Source organism: Zosterops lateralis (genome assembly GCF_965231275.1).
Source record: "Zosterops lateralis genome assembly, chromosome: 2".
Taxonomy (NCBI): Eukaryota; Metazoa; Chordata; class Aves; order Passeriformes; family Zosteropidae; genus Zosterops; species Zosterops lateralis.
The window spans coordinates 111,460,400-111,479,263 of NC_139763.1; the positions used below are offsets into that span (position 1 = coordinate 111,460,400).

Here is an 18,864-nt window from a genome sequence, read left to right on the forward strand (position 1 = left end):
TTGGCTGTTTCCAGCTGATAGCTACAGATCAGTGCTGTTTGAACATCATTTGATCTACTGAGATGGCTCTAAGTGAGCAGAGTTGATGGTTTTGTGGAGCTCTAGTTGTCTGCTCCAGCTGAAAGCTAGTTGTCTGCTTCACTGGAGATATAAGCTGAAAAAGCTGATCAAGACTGAGATCTTATTTGAATAGTTAAACACTGGCTTCATCTGAGCATTAACTAATTTGCATGGCAAAATTCCAATTTACCATCTATCACTTAAATGACAGCTTGTGAAACAGTAGTTCAGTGTACTTCACTTGCAGTGTTAGATTTCTATTCAAATCAGGAGAGGAAACATATGTGGAGTGTGTGTGTTGGAGCAGTCATTGTAAAACACACACACAACGCATACTTAACACCAAAAGCTTCAGAAATGCAGAATATAAATACAGAAATTATTCTGCTCCATTAAAAAAAAATACGAAACAAACTAGCAAACAACACAGCAAATAACTGTTTGAATTTAACAGAAAAAAAAATAATATGTTAAAACTTTCTCTTAATCCATAGGACCAGATACATGTGGAAAATATAAATGTGTTTCCATGAGCATAATAGCAGCATTCCACTGACTTCTTCCATAGAAACTAGAAACATGCCACACACATACACACACACAAAAAAGAGATCTACCCATTTTCATAAAGTGCAAAAAGCCCTGTGCTTGTTCCTTGGTTTGGGGCAGCTAAAGCACCCAGTTACAGAAGAAGTTATTAAGGGTAATCCAAAATCTGCTGTTATGCATTGTCACGCCGGTATTACCCAGGTGCACTGGGCTCAGAAACTGGATGAGATCTCCTATCTGAAAACATTATCTGCTTGGGGAGTATCTGTATCCATTACAAAGCCAGCGTGATCTAAGTTTGTAAATTGACAGCTTAAAAATAGGAGCAATTTTGGGGAAAAACAGGAGCAATGGTGCCCAAAGCACTGCTGCATTCAGACTGTTATTGCAGAGCCAGACACCCCTCTGAGGTTACTCAGAGCCTTATTTCTGCAGAGCCTGGACACCCTCAGAGGCCCCCTCAGAGCCAGGAGGGTAACACAGCCTCCCATCTGTCGCTAGAAATTTAGAAAAAGATGCATTTAGACTTCAAGGAGGTTGAAAATTATTGGGATTTGTTGTTGTTGTTGTTGTTTTTGTTTTTGCTGTAGGGATAATCTAAATGTATTGCTACTCTGTTCTATATCAGGGTTAAGCAATATACACAAAATTCCCACTGAAACAAACACACTTTCTCACCACTGTCCCAAGTGTTTCTGCTGCCTTGCAGGTCCCGTGGCTCCCATGAACTACCTCAGTTTTGGGCTATGAAGACATCCATGGTACAGCAGGATTCTCACTGTATTTCAGACACTGTAAACTCAAGGAGAAACCTGCAGAAAACAATTAGGTTTGAGCACTGTGGAGATAGCAGGGGCAGCCAAGCAGAGCAGTCAGCAGGCTCTACGGGAGGCTGGGGCAGGGCAGCACAAACACAACTGTTCTGCATCACTTGGCCCTGAGGACAGGGAATTGCTGGTCCTGGATGCAGCTCCCATGCCAATGTGCCCAGTGCAGATGCTCAGTACAAGCCACTTTTACACTAAGGTAGCATATCCCCTCTTTTGTATGCAAGTCACAAGCATGAGCCTCCCAAGGACCTTTTCTGTGTAGAAATAAATGCAGCCTTTCCCCAAACCAGATCCCAAGAATTACAGCAATACTTCTTTGTATTGTAGAGGTGATCTTACAGCACCAGCAGATGCTCTGAATCCTGCAGGAAGTGGAAAGAAACCCACTTTTTTCTTGTAAAGCTGAACAAGGTTGAAAGCTGTGGCTCAGATTTCCACAGAAGAAACCAGAGAGCTCCTCCTCTGAGAAGAATCAAAGGTTTTTTGCCAACACACTCTGTGTGGGACCCATGCCTAGGAGGGTCATTCCCCTCAGACTCACTCCTGACCTGAGCACAGCCAGTCTTTTTCCCAGGATGATGGGTTAGCCAGGCCAGGACAAACCAGCTCCTCCTGCCTTACAATCCTTAGAGATGATGGAATGAACTCCTCTTGTTGCTATTTCCAGTCCACTCTGGCCCAAAGGGCTGCTGAAAACCATGTGCCATTGTCTTCCTCAGGCTTTTGGGTGCCTGCAGGAACTGTGGAGTAGTGAGGCTCCTTTCTTTGGTGTTCAGTTCCCTGAGGGAGCTGGTCTTTTAAGCTCTCAAGTGTTTTTTTCTTTTAAATAGTACCAGGCATAAATAATAGATGATGGGTGCAAGCGATGCCACCAGTTTCATGGGGTCTAAATGCCAGTAACATACTCTGGTGAAACAGGGCTGTTTGTATTCCACATGAATGAATTCCAGGAATTTGCTGCCATGTTTATACATGCTATGGTGCCACTGATCTTTTTAAAGAGGTGGATCAAACAGCCTTTCAGCTGTTTTCACTAAAAACTTAAACACATGATCTTAAAATCTCCCTTCTGCACAAAAACCTAACCTGGACTTATGGATGGAAGTGACAATCCAAATGACATTATGCCAAAAATCACAGGATGATCAGCTTTTTCCCCATTTCATAGAATCCTAGAATCATAGAAGGGTTTGGGTTGGAAGGGACCTTAAAGACCATCTAGTTTCAATTCCCCTGCCATGGTCAAGGCAGCTTCCACCAGACCAGGTTTGCTCAGAGCCCCATCCAATCTGGCCTTGAACACTTCCAGGGATGAGGCATCCACAACTCCTATGGGCAACCTTTTCCTGGGACTCTCAGTAGAGAATATTTTCCTAATATTAAATATCTCATACTCAAAATGCTGAATTTGGCATCATGTATTTTTTTTAATGTGTGAATCCTCCTCACCCCATTCACTCAGGTAGATCATTATGAGGAGCTGTGCAAGTGTCCTGTGCCAGAATTACTGCAGTAGGAAAATTCTGCCCTCTCTCTGTGTGTGTATTTATGCTGGAATGTGTCTGGTTCCAGTAAGACATATATTAAAAAAAATTAAAAACACGTGGGAGAAAAATCAGTTCTTAAAGTCTGTGGTCTCATTTCAGTATTTTCATTCTTGCGAGACACATCGGGAAGAGGAAATTAAGAAACCAAAACCAAATACACACAGATGAGGGAAAAATGAGCTTAGATGCAAACATATGACCCTCAAAGAACAGATGGAAAAAACTCAGCAGCCCTGTATTTGCCTCTGAATTTAACCAACATTTATGATTAAACAGGTAATCACAAAAGCACACAAAAAGTGTGCCCTGTTGACATGCTCTTAATGCACCAGGAAGATGCTGGTGCTCTGTGGGCTGTTTGCTTACAAAGAGGAACTGCTGGCTGTCCCATCTTTTCCCAGAGGAGATGGGCATCCTGCCAGTGTTTCATTTTCAAGTGCCATTGTTCACCTAGGGCTTTAGGAAAAAAGCTTTTGCTTATTTATTACTAATCCTAGCCTAAGTAATGATCTCTTTAAATCCTTTTACATTTTAAACCAGATTTATCAGACAATGACACCAAACATGATGTTCCCCCAAAACCTCTGGTATTTATTTTTTCATTTAATAGGTAATTGTGTAATTTGCACATCCATGGATTGCTTTACTCATTCATGAAACCTGCTAAAATATAAATTTTACTCAGGTTGTGAGGGCTCTTTTCCTTGTGTTTTTGTTAGTTATAATCTTGACAGCAGAGCAACAGAGAGCAACAATTTCTGTTGCATACTTTAGCTGTGAATCTTCGTAAAATGCTGGCGTATTCATATATTATTCAGATATGTATTAGATAGAATGCATGCTTTTGATAAGTAATAAAGTATTTTTACTAATATAATATTTCTTTATATTCATGACTTGGTATTCATTCATGGTATAACCTTGACCAAAACCAGTTTGAGGTACCCAGTTTAACCTGATCCCATCTGTTACTGGTAAATGATGCTGTGAATATCAGCTGGCTACTTCTGTAACTCTGCCAGCCTTCCATACAGTGCTGCCAGTCTGTGATCTACTCTGTGCAACAATTCACCTGCCATTTCACCAGTTTGGTGTCAATAGACAACACTTGCCCAGCAATTTGCAGCAACACATCTGAAATACTGGACTTTTCAGAAGGGTAGGAATAAGGCAATTGGTGTAACAACAAATACCAGCAACAAATCCATCCAGTCTTCAAGTTCAGCAGTGCAGCTCTCAAGAAAACAGTAAAAAAAAAATCCCATTACCTACTTATATAAAAAGTTTTAGCAGATTACCTAAATAACTCGTGGAAATGAAGATTTGCTTGTGAAATCTCTGTGTTCCCAGCCAGCAGTGCCAGAGGACAAGAGCATCCCAGAAACTGTCAATGTGATTTTGTGGTTCCAGTCTACACGGAAACCATTATCTCATGCTGGAAAAGGGAAAATTAGAGCACAGCATCTCTCTGCTGTGATTGATTTTGTTTATCTTTGCACCAAGGAGGCTTTACCTTTCAGCATCCAAGCAGCAAAAATCAGAATAGGAAACATTTCCATAACTTATGCCAAATGGCACAACCCCCACAGGATCTCGAAGGGGAGGCAGTGGGAGTGAAGAAGAAAGATCTGGCATACGGGACAAAGAGAAGGAGATCCAACTTCCTTGTTTCCAACACCCTGATAGCCTCTCAGTCCCCCCTAAAACCAATAGACTAAACCATACTGGTAAAGTATATTATCTTAGCAAAAATTCACTTCCTTTTCAATTACATTTAATTTCCACTTCATCTCTCCCTTATATTTATTCCACAAAAAAAGCCATTGTGTTATTAATGATTCAGAGTTCCCCAAATCCATATGTTTTATGGATTTTATGTCAAAGTGGACTCATAATACTTTAATGAGGAAAAAGAATACTGTTTTACTGTACTCACATCTTACACTCCCCAGCCAATAGGACTGTAAGCAATTCTAAATCTCTCTGTAACAGCACCATGGAGACTACAAAAAAGAAATAGGCATTACCAGCATGCTCTGCCCCCCACCCCTCAAAAAGATTGATGTTTTCCTGCAAGACTTTTTTAAGAACTGGTATGTTTTTAGCAGTGCTTTAATTCCTCTCCTATGGTTTACACATACATACAAGGTGTAAAAAAATCCTTTAGGGTTCTGTAGCAAGCAGAAATCAGGGAGATGATAAAACAGGGCTATCAGTCACATTAGCAGTCAAGTGAATTTGATTCTCATTTTTCTGAAGACATCTAGTTTCTCTGTGCATGCTCAGAGATTTAGCTGTTCATGTATTAGAATGACATATTTAAAGCAGTGAATTTCACATTAGCAATGCAGATGGAGGAAGGCATAATCTTGGAAAATTAGATGGTGGGAAGGCTGGTGTTGGAGAGTAGGATAAGAGTTGGAAATCCTAGATAAAGCAGAGAAGAAGGTTAGTAGAGGGCAGGCAGAATGGTAAAAGCAAAACCATAAAATTAGAAAAAGAAGGAAAAACTGCCATGAAAGAGAAGAGTAGAAGATATCATAAAGAATCTGCGGGAAAGCTAAAGTGAACAAATAGAGATTGGCAGCTAGCAGAAACATTAAAATGTTCAGAAACCAGCATTTCAATGACACTAATTAATAAGAAATGTGTTCTTAGGGACAAAGTCGATGCCATTTACTCACAGAACAGCTTACTGGGGCTGTGGTCCCCAGCCCTCCAGTTGTGCCAATCACTTGCTGGTAGATTGAGATACCAAAATACCTCCTTGTATCATTCAGGTTAAACTCTTTTGTACACACACAGGCACATGAAGAGAAAAGTGCTGCAATGGCTGCTTGGGAGATAAGGAATTTGTATAAAGGAAAGGGGGAGACTGGTGAGGGGGAGAGAGGGGATAAGGCAAAAATCTCAGGGAAAAAGATTCTAGAGACATCAGTCTTGAAATAAGCAGCTCATTAATTCTCAGTTTATTTTCAGTCTCTGTGGAGATTTACCATATGTGACAGCCACTCAGCCCCGGATTAGAACAGTTTTCCAACTCCCAGCAGCCTGAACTGCCACCCCAAAGCCTCATCATTTTCAGCAAAGTTTGATGAGCTGGTTACCCTTTCACAGCCAGCTTTGGTGCACTCAATTGCAACTGGCCATCCCTTTTTCTCATATCAGTGCTGACAGACGAGCCTGATTATCACCAGAGATCCACCTTGCTCCTGCTCCTTTGGACAAGAGAGATAGCAACTGAACTGGAAGGAAATTCCAGGAAAAGTAATTGAAGAGAAATTTAAATTTTCAATAGATTCTCTTGGAAATTTGCCTACAAAGCAAATTGTTTACATATCCCCCTCCATACAGAAGTTTGAAAGCATATCCCAGGATACCTGCTGCTAATGCTTGAGCCCCTGCCTTGGCCAGGTTTCTCACAAAGCTCCTGGATGCTCCAGGCCAGGATCAATTTGTCAATGCCAGGTTGTATGATGATTTATGACTACAGCTGAGTGAGGATGCTGGCCATGTTTTGTCTCTCCCTAACTAGCTGTGCTGAACTCAAGCCATCCCAAATCCCTTATGGGCTGTGAGGATCCATGCTCAGAGAGGCTGAGGCTGTTTATTGAATTCCCTGGTAGAACTTTTGGACTTGAAGCAAAATTTCAGAAGAGAAAATGTGAAACTGTTCATGGCTGTGTGGCACTTGGTAAATACAACATAGCACAAAGGGAGATAGGCTTGCCTAGGAGATGTGTAAAAGCTTCTCAAAATCAGAATTTTATTTGGCCAGGACTTTTCACACCACACAAGTTACCTGGAGGAAGGGACATCTGAACATAAAGCAGATACATCTGTAAAAGTGGCAATAGGTATCTTAACAGGTACATAGGGGCAAAAAACCTGTAAATTAGTCTGCTCTGGGTGAACATTAGGCTCTGATTTTCCTTAAGTAAACAGCAAAGAAGTAGAGCGGGATCAAAGGACAAAATCATATCTTTAAAAAATAAAAACCAAACCAAACTGAGGATAATAAAATTAAGAATTCTGAAGCCAGCATACATTAAAATGCTATATTCCAGATGGTAGGAAATAATAAATTTAAGAATAGTGGTGTGAAAATGAATTATATGAGTAAGGCAGGTCCAGGTGGTTTGTATGAGCAGGATGAGATAGACATTGCACTCTGAGCCAACCCCGCTTTATTGTTTGGGACTGTTGCAGGTAAGATGCTGCTAAAAGTGTAGGAAAAGATAAGGATCAGACCCCATCTGGCAGTGAATTAATGCCTGGATCAAACTATTTCTCAGAAGGAAAACTTTATTTGTTTTTCTGAATAAGAAATTCCTTTCTGAAGAGATGTGAAAATTGACAAAAGTTCAAGTTCTATAAAGAGAAGCAGGAGATAGAGCTTCTTTTACTATCACTGGCCAGTTGTTATTTGTTTTGGTTTCTTTCTTCAGTGCAGCCATCCAGGAGTGCTTTATCAGCAGGATTGTGGTGATAACCGGATGCACCTCAAGTAAGATCAACCTGAGTCTATTGCAGGGAAGTAGAAGACCAAAAAAAAAAAAAAAAAAAAAAAAAAAAAAAAAAAAAAAAAAGAAGAGGAACAAAGGGAAAAATGTTATTAGCATTTCCTCAATATCACGGAACCTAGTAGCAAGTCAAAGTTGTAACAATTTCATTTCAGAACAAAAAAAAATCCATGCTGAAGAAGGATGAAACAAGAGCATGGCTGCTTCAGGTGTTATGACACCATTATAGCACAATAACATTATTATTCACTGTAGTTGTTCTTTGCATGTCTTGAGCACCTGTGACAAGTGTTCCTGATTGTGTGCACAGACAAAACCTCAAATTAAATCTGACAAACACAGAAAGTGTCTAGAGCTAACTTGTCCTTCCTTTGCAGTTGTTCATTACAGAATTGTTCATTCCCTACTCTTTTTTGTGCCCAACCTGACCCACATTCCTTGTAGATTGTGTTTATTCAGAGCTGATAGCTACAAGTGGTGACATTTGGTAGGTTTTATATACCTGGAAATTAAAAAAGAACCTGACAAAGACATTATAATAGCATGAGAGAACCTCCCTAATGCACACTGTATAAATGAAGAGGAAAATTTAGTTGCTCTATTTTCAGAGGCTCTTTGTGGTGCTTAATTCTCATTGTATGAGTGCTACTAGATGTGCAAGCACTTAACTGTAGATATAATGTCAAAGTCATTCACATTACAGCAAGGTTTCAGATGCTCCCTAATGAAGGCTTCATCAGAGAGTGAAAATTATTGGCTCGCCTGTTGATGACTTCTACAAAAACCGTAAAAGTAGAAAGTTTGCCAGCTGGATTCATCTTCCTGTGCACAGTCATTTATGAAGCTTTGATATTTTAACCATTGGCAACAATGCTATAGTTGAAAAAACTCCAAGAATATCTGTTCGATGACAAACAATGGTCTGCTAAATAGAGACACTAGCTATCCTGACAGCTCCAGCTCCAGCTCTATGGCATGATGTGTGCCAGCAAAAGCAGAGAAGACATTCTGTAGAATCATAAAACTGCTTCCAAAAATGAGCACCCTGCAGCTATTAGAAACTGCGTGAGAACCACCAAATGTCAGCCTCATGCTCAACAACGCTCAGTTTAATAAACGGATTTAAGGAAGTGAACAGCATAAGGTGCTTCAAAACACCCTTAAGACTACAATGAAAATATTGAGTAGTAGAGGGAAAAAAAGCATCTATTTACCATAAAAAAAAAAAAAAAAAAAAAGGGAAATTTTCATGTCTCTTTTTTGTTCCCTGGGACCAATTAGAAGCATTCTGTCATTATTAATGTCAGCACTGGGAATAGCTTACAAATGATAATCAATTAACTGACAGATCCTAATATTGATAGTCAGAGGGCTGCACTGAGAACAGACCTACATTGTTTTGGTTTTTAACATAAGGGGTTTGTTTCTGAAATTTTTCTTTTCTCAGCAAGTATTTAAATTCATCCAAATCTAAAGAAAGAGAATGGGCTGTGGGCAAAACAATTTCTCTGTACTAGATCCACAATGTGCTACAGAACTGCCTAGGAAAATAAAAAGTTATTTTTTGTACTGAAAACTATTGTTGAAATACTGCATGTCCTTTTCTTCTCCTTGCCCTCCACTCCCATGGCTGCTCCAGCTCTGAGTGTCACCAGTGAGGTGCCAGGGCAGGCACAAAGACATCGCTGCCAAAACAAACATTTCCTGGCTTATGACATGTATTCACTAAAGGGTGTTGAGTTTACCTGGATTTTACTTTTTTTAGAACTTTTTTTTAACCTTTTATTTTCTTTAATTATTCTTTTAAATTATCTTTTCTCTTTTTTTTCTTTTTTTCCCAAGAGTGCTGCTACTGTTGTAAAGGCATGTGAGATGCACTTGTCTCACAAAATTCCATATACTGGTCCAAGCAGGAGTTTCTGATCAAACCAACTCAGTTTCAAAGTAAAGTTTCTTCACCCAGAAAACTCTACCAGAAATATTACCAAATGTTGTAATTCTATGATCCAATTAATTAAGCAAAAAGTAGTTGTACAAGTACTGAAAGGTTTTAATTCTCAGCTAGAGTACAAGGGTACTTACCAGATCTCAGAGGTCTAGTACTTTTACTGTTAAGTTTCCAGTTAACTAATTGATATCGGTTTCTATGAAAATTTTGCCTCCTAAATCCCTTCATGAAATCAGAAGTGTAACATATCAGCAATCAAAAGCTGAAATTCATATCTGTTCTCTTTCATGGCTCTGGAGGAGACGGCAAAGTATATGAGAATATAAAAAAGGGTTATTCTTTGAATATTCTTAGTGATAAGTGTTTGTGAAAACACTTGGGGTTTGGGTAACCCTCCTAAGATCTAAAAAAACATATGGACTATGACAGAAGGGAATTCAAAGCCCCATGTTTGGAAATGGGTTTTTAATGTACCCAAACATTCATGTAGAGACAATCAGAATGTGTTTGAATGTCTCAGGGCTGGAAAGTGCACAGAGCAGAAAGGCAGTCCTTTGATGGGCAAAAATCTGCTCATACATGATGGAAACTGATCCTCCATCTTGATTAAAGGAAAGACTAAAATTTTTTTTCACAGATTTCACCAGACCCATGATCTACTTGCAGGTCAGCACAGTTCAGAATGACTTTCTGTTCCAGCTGTTTTAAGGTGCATTTCTGTGCTCACTCTGATGCAGGGAATCACGTGTGGCACAGCAGACACAGGTTGTGACACACGGCCAAAATCTCTCTTCAGCTGTAACCATTCCCCTGGATTTCTCAGGTTCTGGATACAAGGCTGAGCCACTCAAATCAGGGCTCATCCATCAGTGGCTCTCCCTTAGTTACAAATGCTCTAAAGGCACCCAGTGACCTAATTTAAACTTAAACCTCACAGAGCTCTAATATGAAGTGAACTTTTATACATCCCTGAGTGTGACGTGGCTAAGACAGCTTTCTGGGCAAAGAAAGACAAAAATAGAAAAGCCTCATTATATGTCTAACAATAAGGTGGAAAATATGCAGATGAAGTTTATGCCTAGTGGGAAAAGAGAAGGAAGAAGGGGGTGGGTAGACTGAAGGTAGTTTGAAGTCCGTGACACCAGAGTAAATACAAAATACTTATTCATCAGTGTCTGCAATTCATTGGGAGGTTTGAGGGACTGGGAAAGGAGTGGCAGAGGTTTATTTTAAATACAAAGTGGATTGGGTGACTGTCATTTTAATATTGGGAGCAGGGGAGACAGGTCTGCAGTAGCTTGGGAAAGTGTTTCGGGCAATTGGTGATTAATTGTACCCTGCTATGCCACATCTCTTTTTATTAAACCTTAGATGGCCAAATCTGTTTCCTAATTGTTTTTGTGTTTCTCAGTCTTCCTTTGTCTCGCATAGGAGTAGGCAATTTCTGTGCCATCAATATCTCATTAAGGTGCCTTGGATCTGAAATGCCTTGTTTTGTTTTTAATTTTGTTTTCCAGGCTTTTTGCTACATTTTATGACACGGCATTTTTTGTTTGCGGTCCATTTATTCTCTGGCATTCCCTTTCCCCAGGTTATAGCTTTATTTGTTTCTCTGCCTGTTGGCACTCGAGGTGTATGTAAATTATTGTTGCATGCTTCAACATCACCACCTATTGCTCTTCATTTCCCCTAATGACAGTCCCATCTGAATGCTGGTGCCTGCTCAGGTTGTACACGTGTAGAAAATAACTTCCACTCATCTGTGAGGTCTGTTTTTTAAATTTTTCCTTATTTTTCTTTTCACCCTCTTTCCTTGTTGCTGTTTGTCTCAGACTTGTATTGATGAGGTGAGGAATAGAGCTGCACGCTTTCTGCCCTAGGGCAAAATCCTGCTGCCACTCAGTGCAAGCAGCAGCTCGAAGGAAAAAGGAACGGCATTCACACAAATAGCTAATCAAAGGGTTTTTAATGATACTCATTAGGAAAGAAATTCATTAACAAGCCAGCACAGAACATTCCCTGAAGGGAGAGTGATGTTACTGGTCACATCAAAGCCCCCACCTGACTAACACCTTTATTGCTGTTCATAGTAAGGCCAAGTTAGCAGCAAAATCAGTCGCATTCAGTTCCTGCCAAGCAAAAAGTCATCAAAGCATGGTCATGGAAACTGGATCAATTCTGGTTTACTAATAAAAATGGCTTTTCAACTTTTCATAGCGATGTACAGTTTAGCACCCACCACTGATGCTTTTGAATTCACACAATTTTCCATTTCCTACCCTTCATTCTTCCCCCTGCTCCTTCTCTCTTTTAATTTGGGTACCTCTGACCATGTCTACAGCGTTGCTCCTGGCAGTGGTGTAGTCCTGCAGCAGCACAAACCTCAGCTGGATGGATGCCAGTGCCCCTTTTCCAACAGAAGTCTGCAGAAGGCAAACTCCGGGCAAGGTTCAGCAGGGAGCCCCACTGACCTGTGGGCAGCTCCTTCAGCCAGACAAAGCACCAGTGCAGGCCTGCCAGAGCTTCCCCCACTGCCCAGGGCAGATGCAACCTCTGAGCATCAGGGCTATTTCCAACCAGCAGGCGTGAAACTGCCTTTTTTTTCTTTATGCTCACACCATTACTTACCTATAAAAGGGACTCTATTTTTCTGCCAACTCATTCCTAGAGATTAGTATCGGTACCTTGGGATGCTCATTTGCTCCGTAAAAATTAGGTTTTTAAATAGACTGGAGCAGAAATCTCACTTTTATTGTGCTGCCCTGATACAGTAGAGCTCAGTTATTAGAACAAATTGTAGCAAGCAGCTTCCTGGTTGTTATACCCGCATAATTACTACGGGCTGCTACAGGAAACCCTGCTTCACTCTTATGCTTAGAGGCAAGATCTCCATTTTGCAAGGACAGAGCAAGTTCTATTATGCATTTTACTGCCAAAGGAGGTCAATTAACTTTAATTGGTTCTAATTAGCACTTGCTCAAGCTGTTATATTCTTTACCTGCATCCGAGTGGCTCTCCAAGTGCTGCACAATGGATTCCTGCTTTCGAACACAAAGGAGAATTACTAATGGCATCCTTGAAGGCAAAAGATGCACTGATCAGCATAAATGGGGAACAAATATCAGCACAAATAGTAGCAGGCCTTTTTAGAAAAAAAAAAGCCCCACAAATATTTTGTGCCCATCTGGTTTGATCAATTGAACTGAATGCAACTGTGCACCTTGTTGCTTAAAGTTAGAACAACGTAAGTACACAAATGTCATTATTCTCTACCATAACTTCTTTACAGATGAAAGATAAGTACTGGAAAATGCAGGGGGTGGGGAGGGGGGTGCAGGGACAGTGTTACAGCTCTGAAGAAAATGGATCATTTCAATGGTAGCTTAAACAAAATACCGATAAAAAGAAAAAAAAAATGCCAAACATACATCTGAAATGCTGTTTTCTAGAATGAGCACTGTTTTAAAAGTTTCGTGTTAAAGTGAAAGGTTTAAATTTTGGCGGGTTTTGGGTTTTGCTTGGTTTTTTCTTTTTTTTTTCCCATTCTGCTAAAGCAAGAGGAACAACCTCACTTGCCTGGACATCAGCATAAGCCATCTGAGCCCTCAGGATGTGGTGAGAACTCAGCAGTGAACTCAGGGCTGCCTACAACAGACTGAATAAGGAGCCACACACCAGAAAAGATGCTGCAATGCTGAACTCTGCTCTAGGAACTTGTTTTCTGCTCAGTTCTTCCTGGATTTAGCTACATAGTTAAATAAAAGTCAGGCTAAAGAGGAATCTAGTCCTCACACCAGCTGTGGAACTCAGAGCTACTTCTCCCCAAATAACCAGTCCCCTGTGCACGTAGGCATGGCCCTACATCTCCTGTGGGTCCCACGAGATGTCTCTGAGTTGTACCTGTTAATTTGGGTGGAGGAGTGTTGGCAGGAAAGAGCTCAGTCCTGAGGAGAAGCAGGGAACAAGCCAGACACAGCAGAGCAGGAGTTTGGTGCCACTGCTCTCCTGTGTCCCTGTTCCCCCTGAATTAATAAAGCATTTATCAATGTATCCAGCCACTCAGGGCATGCAGAGCACCTCCATGGCTCTCCTGCTCTTGCAGCCCCCATAGCAGACACCCCAGATCCAGGGAACAGCATCAGCACTGGGTGCACAGACCACAGCAAGGAGAGCACTGAGAAAGAGCTGGGGAGGGCAGTCCCAAAATGTGAGACACACCTGCCTAAGTGAGCTCAGTGCAAACCACCGTGGTGCCACTGCACTGGAGACCTTCCCTGCCCTGAAAACTCCATCCTCAGAGAAGTGACCTTCCTCTGCATGCTGACCTAACTGGGATGCACTGAAACCCACTGAGCCTAAAGCCAGGAGGGCTTCTCTGCTGGAGCCTTCCTGGGCTGTGAGCAGCCAGGGCTGGGGGCTCGTACAGCCCCAAGCATTCTCCACTCTTACCAGCTTGGATCAACCACACGTTTAAAACAAAGCACCAGATTTAGTGTCCCGAGGAGCCAGGCCTCCTATGGACTTTGGGTAATTTGTTCTTGTATGGAAACCAAAAGCAATCAAGTTTATACATATTATTGTACTGTTCAAAATCGCATGTGAAGCTGTGGCAGACTTGGCTGTTTCTAAACCAGTATGTGTTCCTTATTTCAGTATTAATTTTTCCCTTTTTCCTGCCATTTGAATGTGCCTCCTATATGAATTGTCTGCTGCCCACATGGTTTTCAAAAACAATTTATTTTTTAGCTAATGTGTTCCAGATAGATGGAACACAAAACACATGTTCAAAAATTAAAAATGAAATTAAAAAATCCTCCCTTAGCAAACAAGTACCCCCCAGCCTATACAAAAGAAGGTCAATTTTTTCCTTTCTAGCTCCCCTCCTAAAACTCCACAAGGCCATTAACCATAAAAAAACCCCCAAACTGCATAAATTTTAGACAAGCCAAAGGAGCTGCCTGTAACTTTTTTTTTTTTAAATAAAAGTTCCTGCCAAAATCTCCCCCAACCCTATTCCCTTTCCTCTTTCAGTTGTGAGGACTCTTTTCTCAGCCTCAGTACACACCTCTTCTCGTGGCTGGCAATGCCTGGGCTGAGACAAGCCTAAACCAGCATATAATTATTTCAAACAGTCATGTCTTCCTTTTGCACTGGTGTGTAGTTAAATTAATATACTTAAAAACATTCCATGCACCTTATCTTTAGTACTTTTCACAAGGAATGGCGTTTCTGCTGCATTTCATGTGACAACCAAAAGGTATTCTAAAGGTTTACTGACTTGGAGATGTATTTGAGTAATAAAGAAAAAAAAAAAAAAAGAAGAGGAAGAAATATCCAAAAAGGACATGTCTGTTCCTTGCATCACTAAATGGCTGCCCATACAGCAATACACCACTGAAGCACATGGAACAATTCATTATTTGGTCCTTCAGCCCTCCTGCTTTTAAAATTGAGCATGTATTTAGTGTAAAGATGGAGAAAAATTGACCTAGCACCTATCCTAGCACCTAGGTTTTGGGGTATTCTGTACTGGGTTGGCAGTAGCTCCACCAGCAGCAAACCCCAGGTCTGAGGGTTGACATATCCACTGCTTCAGCAGAGCCAGCTGTGCCCCCACAGTGAGAGAACACAGCTCTGAGCAGAATAGTCACTGGAAAAGCTGTATTTGTGTAATTACAGTGCTACAACTGTTCCAGTGGAGACAGGACATTAAACACAAACCCCTAGGACAGGCAATGTTTACCACTGGCTCGTAGCTTAGTTTAAAAAACAGGGTTTAAAATGTTCCTTGTCACCTGTAAGTGGACAGTGATGATTATAGCTCAGTCTATGTTATTATTGCCTGATTTTCCCCGTTTGGGTTTTCACATATTGACTCCTTACTCAAGGTCTTTTAACATAGATTTGAAATGTGAATATGTTTTATTTTTTCCCCAGTAAATATACAATACACACTTCAACAGTACTATTAACCAACTTCTTATGCCAATTAAACTTTGCTGCACTAACAATACCAATGAAACACATTAAGAGGTCATACTTTTTCGTGAACAAACTGTAGCCAATAAACAGGTTTTTTTTAAAAAAAAATTAAAAAACAATTCTAAGTGCTGCCACAACATCCCTTTTCTTTAAACACATTATTCACAATAAATGTTTTCATTTTTTTTTTAAAAAGAAGAATACTTCTTTTAAAATAGTAAATTAAATGGCATTTTAAAAAATATGTACTGTGGTTCATTGGAAGTACACTGTATAGAAAAGAGAGAGAGAAAAAAAAAGAAGAGACATCACCTGTAAGATAATGGAGACACTTTGCCATACACAACAACACCTTATGTAATATTGTAAGCAAATTATTAATGAACAAAAATGTACAGAAGCAGATGGACAAGTTAGTGAATATCATGGTACTGAACAGCTTTAATACTGACACACATTTACTTTCCAGTGGAAGAGATAAAACACATATTTGAAAGTAATTGGAATGGCTTTATCAACCTCTAATGATACTGAATTTTGAACAGAACAGAGTGAGTAAGGTGTTCCACCAAAGCTCAGCACAAGCTTTTGAATTAAATAGGGGAAAAAATTGGTGACTGAGTTAAACAGTTAAACATTTTCCAGAGAATTAAATTTGAATTGTATGCTGAATAGTCTTCTCTTCATATGGTAATATCAAAATAAAAACCATGCACATGTAATTATGCTGCATTGTTTATCTTACTTGGACATTTTTGCACTTTTTAAAGTTATGCTTTTAACTGTAATGTTTTAACAAGCAGGAAAAGGGCATAAACTCATTGGTCACATATGTAAATAAATTCATACTCTTTTTTCCTCAACTTCTTTTGTTTGTAACTTGCTAAACAACACGTCTTGACCATGAGGGTGTTAACTAGCATTTTTCAATATTCAATAGTGCTGAGTTACAGTTGATGGCTGTAGTGTTTTATCTTATCATGGAACAAGTTAATGAAATGAAAAGCAACACACATTTAGCATCGTAATTTACTTTTTAAAAATTCTGCCATGACAAGAAGTGTTCTTAATACTGGTGAGATCAAAGGCAAAATATAAAACAACATAGACTGGTTATATGAAAAGGGTATTCAATGAAAACTTGTGTTCATGGTCAGATAACTAACAGAAATAAGCTGTAAGATGTGATATTTAAATTAAGCATCAAAGTAATGGGTGGGTTAGCCACACACAATATTCTAAGAAAAGCGTGAGAATTTACTCTCTGAGATTTGAGAGATAAAGAAGACTTGGACAAAGTCATGAAAATTAATGAAGAGACAGGATGCTGTCATTAATGTCCACTTACAGAGTCTGGTTTATTCAAAAAGTGTATAAACATGCGTTATTTCCTCATCATAGCAGAGTTTGAAGCCACTCACTAAAACACAGGACAAAGATTTCCTTTGCTTAGATCCAACTTTTTGGATGTATTGTATTGCCAGAAATATACTTAATGCAAGCCAAAAATAATTTGACCATTGCTTTCCTTCCAAACACTATACTTTCTACTACAAATTTAGTGGATCCAATTTCAGCTCTTGCAGACTTGAGGTATGGAACAGAAAGGGTTGTGTAGACTGCATCAAAACAATTAATGTCATGAATTTCAGTGGTGCAGCTTTATCCTCTATTGTACTGTACATGTATTGGAAAGAAAAACTAAGATACTCTGAAATTTCAGTTTTTTGGAAGCAGCCTGAGTATGTCTTCATAACAGATTCCATCCTTATCTTCTTACTAGGTATTCCTTGTGTTTATATGGTTTGTTTCTCCTGGAAAATCTCTGTCCTACATTTTGGGCTGGAGAAATTAACGGTAATAATTCTTTTAAAACTGCAAAAATAAAAACAGCTTTAGTGAAACACCTTAAGTTCTTTTGTTTGTAGCAAGGTCTGTTTTTCTTCCCCTTTACTTAGTGGCATGGGATGGCTAAAAGCAGATACTAAGGGTATCATTCTAGTGAAAGGGTCTAGGCCATCTCATGCTACCTTTAGTTTTCATTTTCACTCATTAATCTCACACTTCCATCTTCTGACCCCTTCTTAAATAGGAAGAGCAACTATGTTGCTTGCTTTTAAAAGGTTTAAATTGCTTGCTTTTAAAAGGTTTAAATCTGTCTCTGATGTCTTCACTGACATCAGTTTTGCCTGTCACTTTCTCATTTCCACACTCCAATGGAAAACCACCCAACATACTCCTTTACATACAGCGTTATCCAAAGTAGCTTACAGGACGTAAACCTACTTCACACATTCAGTCTCTTTTTTTTCTTCATGTCATGAGGAGTAGAGTTTTGTGCTTATCACCAAATAAAATTGCAGTGCAAACTTTAAACATAAAAGTTACACAATTAAAAGTTAATATATGGCACCACAGCCTATTAATTCACATATAGTACAACAGACCAGTAAAAACAGACATGAATATGAACATAGCTAAAAAGAAGGTGAGCTTGCATAGCAATGCAACAAAAGAAATTATATACAGAAGGAAATCCTTTTAAATCCTGGAGGGTGATCTTTTTTTCTTTCTTTTTTTATATACTCCTGACAAGGAATAGTTTAAGGTGGATGGTGTATTAAAGAGAAGAACACAAGTAAATTATCTGTGGGATATGTGTGGCTGTGTGTCTTTACATTGCATTTACAGTTCTTTTAATAGTACATAAATAAAGAAAATGTTCATTGCACTGTTTAGTGTCATCACTTCCATGAGTTCAGACCTGATGGTCCACCAGAGCAGCTTGCAATGTGTCTTCTCAACTACTCTATAGAGAGAAAAAAAAGAGAGAGAAAGAGGTTGTAATAAACCACACAGAATAAAAAGCCTATGGCAATATTACTGCAGCACAGGATGAATATTCAATAGGCTGTGAGAATAGGGTTAATTGCTTCTAAGATGAAAAGTGAGGGATGCTAAAATTTAGCACTTACCAACACCATATCTGAGAGTGCACATTTCAGGGCTCCTGGGTCACCATTAGCTCTCAAACAGCTACGGGGCAGTGACTCCCAGGAGGTGCTGAGGGTTTGACTGCAGCAAGAGGATGCAGACATGCCAACAGCTCCACTGCCTTTATTACCATTAATAAGTTTATTAAACACACCAGTATGCCTGTGCATGGTGGGGTTTTGATGTACTTTTTCAAACAACAGAGTCAAGTCTTTGGGCAGCTGGAACTGCCAGCATGAACATGGCATCAACCTGGTTTTATACAAAGTTTAATAGATATTGAGTGATAATGGAAAACAATTTCCCTGTCCTGAGATGCTGAGGAAAAGAGTGGAGATACAAAACTGAAAAACTGGGCTATGCAATCAGGAGGACCTCCATCTAAGAGAATACTTCTACCAAGCAACAGGAAATTATGGAGAAGGCTGAGG

At 39.7% G+C, this 18,864-nt stretch overlaps 1 protein-coding gene across 6 annotated transcripts in view; it reads right to left on the bottom strand.

The window, feature by feature from the left end:
• Positions 1–15,194: 15,194 nt before the first annotated feature.
• Positions 15,195–18,864, bottom strand: part of ROBO2 (roundabout guidance receptor 2) — a 445,348-nt gene continuing 441,678 nt past the window's right edge. For all 6 annotated transcript variants that reach the window (XM_083855698.1, XM_083855697.1, XM_083855695.1 and 3 more), the window contains one exon: positions 15,195–18,248. In XM_083855698.1, coding sequence (XP_083711824.1) covers positions 18,247–18,248 — 2 coding nt within the window. In that variant the 3' untranslated portion in view covers positions 15,195–18,246. The remainder of the gene's footprint in view (positions 18,249–18,864) is intronic.